At 38.9% G+C, this 10,538-nt stretch overlaps 1 protein-coding gene across 1 annotated transcript in view; it reads left to right on the forward strand.

Annotated features, from left to right (window-relative positions):
* Positions 1 to 10,538, forward strand: part of PAPPA2 (pappalysin 2) — a 536,466-nt gene that overhangs the window by 169,168 nt on the left and 356,760 nt on the right. The window contains exon 3 of the mRNA XM_006867073.1: positions 3,689 to 3,834. Coding sequence (XP_006867135.1) covers positions 3,689 to 3,834 — 146 coding nt within the window. The remainder of the gene's footprint in view (positions 1 to 3,688; positions 3,835 to 10,538) is intronic.

The following is a 10,538-nucleotide window of genomic DNA, read 5'->3' on the forward strand; positions in this document are numbered from 1 at the left end:
AGGAGACATTTCTAGCAACGTATTCATATGTGTTGAAAATATATCCTTGAATATAGTAGAACACATGGGGGCAAAGTTATGAAAACTTTGTTGTTGTTATTAAGTAACATTGAGTCAGTTCTGACCCGTAGCAATCCTGTATAGGGTTTCTGAGGAGCAGCTGGTGAACTTGAACTGCCAACTTTATGGTTCCAACTGACTTTGCAGTCCATTGCACCAATCCACAGTGCCACACACCAGGACCATAATCAAATACCTTGAATGAAGGAGTCACTGGACACTTAGCACATCTAATTGACATAACATAGTCCACAAAGACAATGTCTACATACTATGGTGAGTAGCAACTGGGGTTGTAAAAGCTTGTGAGCAGCCATTTAAGATGCAATTGTTGGTCTCACCCTGTCTGATGTAGCGTTGTAGGATAAGCACCCGACTGCAACATTGGTTTGATCCAAAATGTCGGCAGTTCAAATCTACCAGCCACTCCTTGGAAACCCTGTATAGGGTAGCTATGGGTCAAAACTGAATCAACATATATACGTATATGTTGTTGTTAAGTGCCGTCAATTGGTTCCAACCCATAACAACCCTGTATAAGGTTTCCGAGGAGTGACTGTTGAGCTTGAACAGTCAACCATGTGGTTCAAACTGACCTTGCAGTCCAGTGCATTAACCCACAGCACTATACCAGGACTCCTATGGTGTTGATTGAGAATATTAAAATTAACACGGACTGACAAAAGAACAAACAAATCTGTGTTGGAAGAAGTACAGCCAGAATGCTCCTTAGAAAACAGGATAGCCAGACTTCATCTCTCATACTTAAGACATATCAGAAGGGAACAGTCCCTGGAGAAAGACATCATGCTTGGTAAAGTGGAGAGTCAGTGAAAAGAGGAAGACCCCCAATGAAGTGGATTGGCACAGTAGCAACAGCAGTGGGCTTACATGTAGCCATGATTTTGAAGTTAGGGCAGGACATGACAGTGTTTCGTTCTGTTGTGTATAGGGTCGCTATGAGTCGGTACTGATGGCACCTAACAGCAGCAATATCTGCTCAACTTATATGTCTGCCTATGCATCTGCTCCCAGATATTGTTTGCTATTACTATAATTATAGGATTGTATTGTAAATTTTTTTTATCTTGTGGTCATTTACTCTTGTGCACCTCCCAGTGCCTTCCTTTACTTTGCTCATGTTGTGCCAAATTCCCCCTCTTGTATATTTCCTTTCTCTTCACCCAAGTTGATAACATGTCTACTGTGTGTTGCTGTAGGATGAGTACTGAACTACAAGGTCGGAAGTTCAAACTCACCAGCTGCTTCTTGCAAACCCTATACAAGGTCACTATGAATCAGTACCTACCACATGGCACTTAACAACAACAACTGTAGGATAAGCACTCACGACAAAGATGGTTTGAATTGCAAGTTCGGCAGTTCAAACTCACCAGCCACTCCTCGGAAACCCTATACATGGTTGCTATGGGTAGGAACTGACTTGACGGCACTTCCAACAATTCTGTACTTAGGGAGAGCAATGCTCTGTAAAATAAGCACTGGATGGTCGGAGCCTACTAACTAATCCTGCAAAGATTTGCAGCTTCAGAAATGCTATATAGGGTTGCTATGAGTAAGAACTCTAAGGCACTTAAAAACAACAACTCTCTAGTTAATTATTTACTCTCCCTTCCTTTCCCATCCCTGGTAGCCATCAAAGAATTTCTTTCATGGTGAAAATATTTTCTTGACTTTTTATAACAGCATTTTCATGCAATATTTTTCTTTTTGTGTTTAACTTATTTCACCCAGCATACTGTCCTCTAGGTTGATCCATATAATGAGATGTTTTGCAAAATTATTAATTATTTTTTTGTTTATTTGTTTGGTAGTATCTATTGTGGGTATGTATATTGTGTTTATTCATGTATTTGTTGGTGGGTACTTAAGTTGTTTCTATTATTTGCTATTATTAAGATTTAAGGGTGGAGATTTTTGAATTAATGGACCTGGAAAGAGTAATACATATATAATTAGCAATTATTTCATTAGCTTTATGATGTCCTTTCCTATAGAAAATTCATCTTTTTTTGTTTTCTTTTGTCTTATGTTTCCTAACAACTATCTCCTTTTTTCTTTAAAATATAATGCCAGAAGCAAGCATATGCTGAAATAGAGGTTCAGTTGGACTTTGTATAATAGAATCCATGCAATGTAATGAAAAGAACCAAGACTTAAAGCGAGGAGGACTTGTTCACCATGACTTGGGGGTTGTAAGGAGCTCTGGTAGTGTAGTGGTTATGAATTGGGCTGCAAACCGCAAGGTCAGCAGTTCGAAACTACCAGCCGCTCCGCGGGAGAAAGATGAGGCGGTCTGCTTCCGTAAACATTTACAGCCTCGGAAACCCTGTGTAGGGTCGCTATAAGTCGGAACCGACTCCACGGCACATAACAACAACAACAACAATTGTCAAGGGAAAGTACTGTCTGTATTATTGGATTTGTCTTGAAGAACTAAACTGTGTGTTTAGAGTGAAGAACTGGGCATGATGTCAAACACTCAGCCGTCATACAGATATTCTAGTGGTTTAAGAACTGGGAGCCAGTATTTCAAGAGATCCATGTTTACGAATCGGGCTGTGAACCTTAAAGGCCAGCAGTTCGAAACTACCAGCCGCTCCACAGGAGAAAGATGAGGTGTTCTGCTCCCGTAAAGATTTACAGCCTCGGAAACCCTGTACAGGGTCGCTATGGGTCGGAACCGACTAGCCGGCACTTAACAACAACAACAATATTTAAGTCTAACTCTTTTTTATTTATTAGCTTTAAGAACTCAGGTAAATTATTTTCTCCCAAATTAAATTACCTCATATATATATAAGAGACATAATATTTGCCTCTGTTCCCATAGAGTTGTGAGAATTAAAATGATATAATGTATATGTGACTAGCATATAATAATTGTTCAGTTGTTGTTGTTAACTGTTAACCATGGATTTGGTTCCAACTCACAGTGAAGCTGTACATGATTTAAATGTAACCAGTGGTGGTCTTGAACCACTGACCTTGTGGTTAGCAGTCCAGTGCTTATATTACAGTGCCACATTATTGGTTTTATTAGTGTTATTAATACAAAGTGAAATACCTACTATCTCTATCATCAAACAAAATTGGTTGGATTGAAAACTTGGCTTCATCATTTTATTACTTTGTATCTTATTTTTCTCACCAAAGATAAAATGCACTAATATGCATTTACAGTATGGTGGTGATAGTGGTTATGTGCTATGGAATGAGTTCCGACTCATAGCTACCCTGCATAGGGTTTCTGAAACTGTAAATATTTATGGGAGCAGAAAGTCTCATCTTTCTGCTGTGGAATGACTGGTAGTTTTGAACTGTTGACCTTGAGGTTAGCAGCCCAACTCATAACCAAGATAAACAATATCTTGATTTTTAAATTTCTTGGAATACATGTAAATGAGAGATGTGTGTAATGTTAGCCATTTCCAGTGATCTCAGGATGAGCATTAGTAGCTGTTTTGGTTGTAGATGTTAGTTTTCATGACCTGGCCCTTGTCTCTCTGCCAATCCATGATGAGCAGCAGAGTCTGATTAGATACGTTTTTGGTTTTCTCTAAGTACTGATCCGTTGGTGTTGTGCTTTCTCTTCTTGTACCTCCAGGGCATACATGAGTGTGAAGGAGTTGAAGGAGGCACTGCAGCTTAACAGTACTCACTTCCTGAACGTCTACTTTGCCAGTTCAGTCCGGGAAGACCTTGCAGGTGCAGCCACCTGGCCTTGGGACAAAGAAGCCACTAGTCACCTAGGTAAGTGAAGTCAAGGCCAAATATGGTAGGAAAACCTAAGAGGTATGAAGGAGTTTATAAAAATGAGTTTTGGGGGAAAAAGAGAATAAATTTAGTCAATACATTTAGCTGCTTTGGGCTGAAATTGGCTTTGGGGAGAGTTTATCAAAATGTTTCAGTATAGGCAAATAAGAGGAATTTAAGAAAGTGTGGCAAATACCCAGAATGTTGTAAATTGATTTTATAATCTAGGCCAACTGCTAGTATGGGATGAGAACCATTTTAAATCTTGAACAGACTCAGAGGGGCAACTAGTAAGAAGGTGGCTAGATTGTGAAATCTAGTTTATAATTATCACTGTGCTAGAAGACTGGTGGGCTTCTTGTGGTTGGCATCTTGACGAGACTGTGAAAAATTCAGATTGATGAGCAGGCTTCCCTGTTCACCAAGGCAAAAGTTGGATGTTGTAATATTGAGTGGAAAATTGATATATATTTAAGGAAACTAATCCCTTCTGGGAGTCCTGTTGTGGTGCTTTGGGATAAGCACACAAGGTCAGTCATTCAAACCCACCAACTGCTCCTCAAAATCCTATACATAGTCGCTTTGCAGCAGAACTGACTCAACCGCACTTAACAACAACAATACCTTCCCATAATATTGTATCATTATTATAAGAGGAATCTTACTCATCAGTCAATAAGTCACTAAACTGATTAAATATACAACGAACAGAAAGTAATTGTTAAATGTAATTTGTATATAATCTCGAAGCATCTTGAATAGGAGTCTACTGAAAATTGTTTAAAAACTAAATTACCATAATTGTGAGGAAACTTTCATACTGGAAAAAGAATGATTATAAAGACCAGAAACTATTTTATGCTAGTAAATGATTTAAAAGGCGTTATGCAAGATTAATCTTCTTAGTAATGAAATATGAAACAGAGGAGTAAGTTTAAGGATGCTCATACAATGCTGCATTTGTCAAGCCCAGATATGATGTGACCATTGTAAAGGGAGTTCAGAACATCTTGAACTGATAATGAAAGGAACATGAGCTGTACAAGGCTATGGATTGGGAAAGGAGGAAGAGGAGTAGTAGGTTATTAATAGATGGAAAAAAATTGTTGTTACTTAAGAGGGAACCAGAACATGAAAAACCATAAGGTGAGTCCGTATTCACATTCAGAGTCAGATCAAGATCCAGAAAGGGTTTTACGTATGTATATATCAGGCAATGAAGGAGACAATAAAAATTTGAATGTATTATCCAATTTGAATGCTTTGCTAGCATTCATGGCCCCATCTAGTACATTTTTTATAGTCCTTCAGTCCTTTTATGACTAAAATTTCTATTTACAGTTTTCAGTGCATGAGATGACAGCATTTTGTGATGTTAGTGTTGACCTGAGACTACCGTGAAGAGTTTGCATGCATTGATGACTAATTTTACCAAATAAGGATCTGGTATCTTCTAGGGACCAATATGAACCAAAGAATATATTCAGATTCATCTGTAACTATTGTGAGCAGGTAACCAAAGAAAGAGAGAGGAAGTGCTTGGTGGAATAAGTCATTTTATTAAGAGTCTGGCCAAAAAAGAAAAATATCTTATAAATTATAGTCTGCTCTAGATGACTGATAGTTTCAAAAAATATATATGTTCAATAATGTTAATGGAGAAATGCTGTTTGTTTCAGTCAGACATTTCCAAGATGCTCAGGTAAACTGCTTTCCAGCTGAGTCATTCATGGTAGTTAAAGGTGGACTGACAGGTATCTTCCAAAAATTTATTTGTAGTGAGGTTGATTGTCTTGAATATTGCTCATAAAAAAGTGGCAGAGGGAACATAGCAATGTAAGAAAGTACCTCCAAATTGGTGCACACCTGAATCATCAAAGGTAAACTTTCAAGAGTATGTGCAAGAGCCCCTGCCAACAGAATTTACCCAAGAAAGGTTTTCATTAGTCCTAAGTCTATTGCAAGTCGGCCGTCCAAGTTCTCCATCTGCTCCTTGGAAACCCTATACATGGTTGCTATGGATTGGAACTGATTAAATGGCACTTAACAACAAGTCTATCCTGGATGGTGGTGCAACAATTAAGTGTTCAGATGGTAATGCAAGGTTGGTGGTTAGAATCTACCCAGTGCCTCCATAGGAGAAAAAATGATGATCTGGTTCTGTAGCAATTCCATCCAAGAAAACGCTGTGGGGAAATTCTACTCTGTCACAGGAGGTTACCAAGAGTTGGAATTGACTCAGTGGCACTCAACAACAACAACTACTACTACTCTCAAAATAATCTCTTTGAAGACATCAGACATCAGCTAAGGAAACAATGACTTGAGGGACCCAATATCAGAGAAAAGAAAAATGCTCTGAAGTGAGCCTCATACTTAGTTGATATTTAATATAGTCACTCATATTTTCAGGGAAGCTGTCATTTTATAAATAAAGGTAGAACTTTCAGAGCTTGCATTAATTAGTTTCACTACCGAGGAGCCAAAAGTTAGAGTTCAGGGCTTCCAGGACATCAAAGACTTAAAGACCAAGAAATAGAAATCATAGAAGAAATAGCGACAATGAAGAAGAAAAAATAGAGAAATAAAAACAATGATGAAGCTCATCATTTTCTTTTAAGACATTGTTGTTAAGTGCCATCGAATCGGTTCTGACTCATAGCAACCCTGTATAGGGTTTCCAAGGAGTAGTTAGTGAGTTGAAATGCCCACTTTGTGGTTTGCAGTCCATCGTTAATCCTATAGCGCAAAATAGTTGCTAGTTTTCAAACTATTTATTCTCAGGACCCAGAGCCAAGAACACCAGTCGAAAATAACTGCTAAGAGACTGTAGAGCTCTAAACTGTGATTTCAGAAGTTCCAAAGAAAGAAAAAATTAGATGCTAGGTCCAGTCTAGGACAAAGGATTATGAGGTCCCCTATTGTAAGAGCAAACAGAGTGTGGCACTGTAGGATCAACACTGGACTGTGAACCACAATGTCGGCAGTTCAAACCCACCAGCTGCTCCTTGGAAACAACAGTTTATACAAGTCTTGAAATCTAGCCTCAATTGCTCATAATCCTTGATTGGAAATGGTCATCTGCCTATATCATAGCACCTAATAAAAGAAAATTAAATATTTTTTCTGAGGAAGATAATATAATTGAGAACCTCTATAACTTTTTTGGAGACCTGGTGTGGCACTGTGGGTTTAGCACTGGACTGCTAATCACAAGATTGGTGGTTTAAACCCAGCAGCTGCTTTTTGGAAACCCTATATAGGGGTGCTATGAGAATTGACTCGATGACACTTGATAACAACAACATAACTTTTTACTTGCAATGTCAAGCAATCAATAAAAAAATTATCAGGTATGAATTCTGGTTCTGGTGGCTGCTGAGGCAGAGTCAGATAAGACAAGCTCTGTGGGGGAGGGACTGAAAATCCAGAGAAGCTGCTTTCATGGAACAGCCGCTCTGGATCTAGCATAGGGTGTAGGGCACAAGTTGCATGCACACGCCAGTGAAAGAATCATGGTATAAAGGAAAATACTGTGATTTAGGAATTGCTCTAGGCATGGGACTCCCTGGTCAGCCACCCTGCCCAGGCAGAGTTCAGAGGGCAGGGCTACAGCCAAACTGTCACAGGGAACTGGTGCTAAAAGTGGTGCAGTGACATTTGCAAAAGGAAGTTGCGGGGGGATTCTACACATTTTTGCCTCCTCTTCCCTGCCACACCTTCTTTGCCCAGCCCAGACACCTTAAGGCCAGTAGGTGCAAACCCCCAGAAAAGAGGTCCAGTGTTGAGCCCACAGTTTTCCCCAAGGCACAGAGAAAAAAAGACAATCAGATCTAAGGGCAAATTCTTTGGCAGCTGCTTATGACATCAGCCTCTGGATCACAGTCCTAAAATTAACTTGTGCTGGACCCTTTACTCCAGTATATCCAGGAAGAAAAAAGCAGGCCTGTCAGGCCTGACAGACAAACCATATGAACAATCTGTAAAACCCCAACATAAAAGGATGCAACTATCTCAAGAATTATGCTGTGCACACGTAGATACCAAACGGACCTTAAAAGACAAAAATAATAGACAATTTTCTCCCATTAACTTCTCAATATCTATCTATGCACCTCTGCAGTGGTAACTTGAGGAGGGACCTGAGTGAGCGGACACCCCCACCCACTGCTGGAGGCCTCTACGGTACACACACACTGCCTGTGTAACAAGGCAACTAGCCAGTTGGCCAGTTTTATTTTTGTTTCAGAGTGGTGTTTTTTGTCTCTGTTATCATATTGCTTCTGTTTTTGGTCCTTTTGATCACACACTTTTCCTGGAGGTGGGAGCTTTTTCTCCCTATGATACAGCAATCATGGCTGTATATTCAAGCTACAAGCATACCCCATAATATTCCATCATTGAAACAAGAGCTAATAACAGCTGCTAAGCATTACATGTGAACATGGAAGCCTATCTCCTGATCATATCCATCAGAAGACACCCAGTAAGTTTAATAACACAGCGACAAACATCCATTTAAGCATTAAAAACTCACATGACTACTAGAAATGACCAATAAGACACAACAAAAGATCTCAAAACATCCCAAAACACAAAAGAGTAACTGAGAAAAAGGAGCTGGAGACAGACAAAGGCTTTCCAGAAGAGAAAGAGCAGGTTTTGGATTTGACTGAGAAGGAATTCAGAAGAATGCTATGGAAACAAATTCAGATGCTTCAAAAAGGGGTGGAGGAAAACAAGGAAGAAGTCAGGAAAGTATTACAAGAACAATCAAACAAGATCGACACAGCATTGGAAACAATTCAAAACCTGAAAAGAGGTCCAGATGATTAATAATAAAATATCAGAAAAGGACAATGCACTGAAAGGGGAAAGAGCAGAATCAAAGAGATGGAATCCAAAACCAGCGAGCTGGAAGACAAATCTCTCAATACTGCTAAGATAGAAGAGCAAGCAGAAAAAAGTATATAAAATTCTGAAGAGAGTCTAAGATTCATGATGGATAACATGAAGAGGAACAACTTAAGAATTATTGGCATTCCAGAACAGGAAGAATCAGAGAAATCCACAGAGGAGATAGTTGAAGAGCTTCTGGAAGAAAATTTCCTTAACATCTGAAAGATAAGAAGATAAATATTCACAAAGCCGAACATACCCCTGGAAGGATACACTCCAAAAGAAAATCACCAAGACATATAATAATCCAGCTCTCCAAAATCAAAGATAAGGAGAGAATTCTAAAAGTGGCCAGGGGAAAGACAAGTGTTGCCTACAAAGGCAAACAAATCAGATTAAGCTCTGTCTTCTCAACACAAACCATGCAGGCAAGAAAGCAGTGGGGAGACATATACAAAACCCTAAAACAAACAAACAAACAAAAAACCAAAAAACTGCCAACCAAGAATCATCTATCCAGCAAAAATGTCAATCAAATATGATAGTGCAATCAAAACATTCCAGGATAAACAGAATCTAAGAGATTTTGTCAAAGCCAATCCAGCACTTCAAAACATCCTAAAGGAAGTTCTTTGGACTGAAAACCAACAAGAACAGACAACAATCAGAGATTGACAAGCATGGCAACACCACCTGAAACTCAGACTACGGATTGCAGAGTCTAGAACAGAACAAAACTATAACAACAAATTCAAAGGAGCTGGGAGGTCAACCAAAGATCAGAATAATATCAATGTCAAAGAAGGAGAAAATGTAGGAACAGAGATCCAGGTGGTGAGGAGGCCAGGTAGATTACAGGATACAATAGATTGTCTTACATGGAGAGGAAAGTTAATAAACTATAAGGTAACCCCAAAGAAAGTTAATATTTCACAACTTACCATGAAAATGAACTTCCAAACAGAACAAGAAAACATGAAAAGTAAGAAGAAACCAACAAGAAATAGTACAAAAAACACTAACTCAGAACAAGAAGGCATGCAGAACAAAGAAACAATTATCACTATCAAAAATTAGCATAATGGCAGCAATTAATTCATACCTATCAATAATTACATTGAATGTCAATGGATTGACTGTACCAGTGAATAGACAGAGTGGCAGAATTGATAAGAAAACAATACCCTTCAATATGCTATCTGCAAGAGACACACCTTACATAAAAAGACAAAAACAGACTACAAGTTAAAGGATGGTAAAAAATATACCAAGCTAACTTCAATAATAAACAAGCAGAAGTGACAATACTAATCTCTGATAAAGTAAACTTTAAGACAACAACCAGCATAAGAGATAAAGAAGGACACTATCACATGATCAAAGGGTCAGTTGAGAAAGACGACATAACCATAGTAAATATCTGTGCTCCCAATGAAAAAGCATCAAGATAGATGAAGCAAACCTTACTAGAATAGAAGAAAGAAAGAAAGAAATCTGCAATTAAAGTGGGAAATTTTAATACATCACTTTTGAAAAGGGACAGAACAACCAAAAATAAACTCGACAAAGTTGTTGTTAGGTGCCAATGAGTTGGCACTGACTTATAACGACTTTATGCACAGCAGAATGAAGCAAGGTCTGATCCTGGGCCAACCTCGCTACTGTTGCCACGCTTGAGTCCATTGACGCTGCCACCTGTCCAATCCATCTCGTTGGGAGTCTTCCTCTTTTTCTCTGACCCTCCATCTTACCGAGCATGACATCCTTCTCCAGCAACTGTCCCCTCCTGACAATATGTCCAA

This window comes from Chrysochloris asiatica, unplaced genomic scaffold (genome assembly GCF_000296735.1).
Source record: "Chrysochloris asiatica unplaced genomic scaffold, ChrAsi1.0 scaffold00100, whole genome shotgun sequence".
In the NCBI taxonomy this organism is placed as follows: domain Eukaryota; kingdom Metazoa; phylum Chordata; class Mammalia; order Afrosoricida; family Chrysochloridae; genus Chrysochloris; species Chrysochloris asiatica.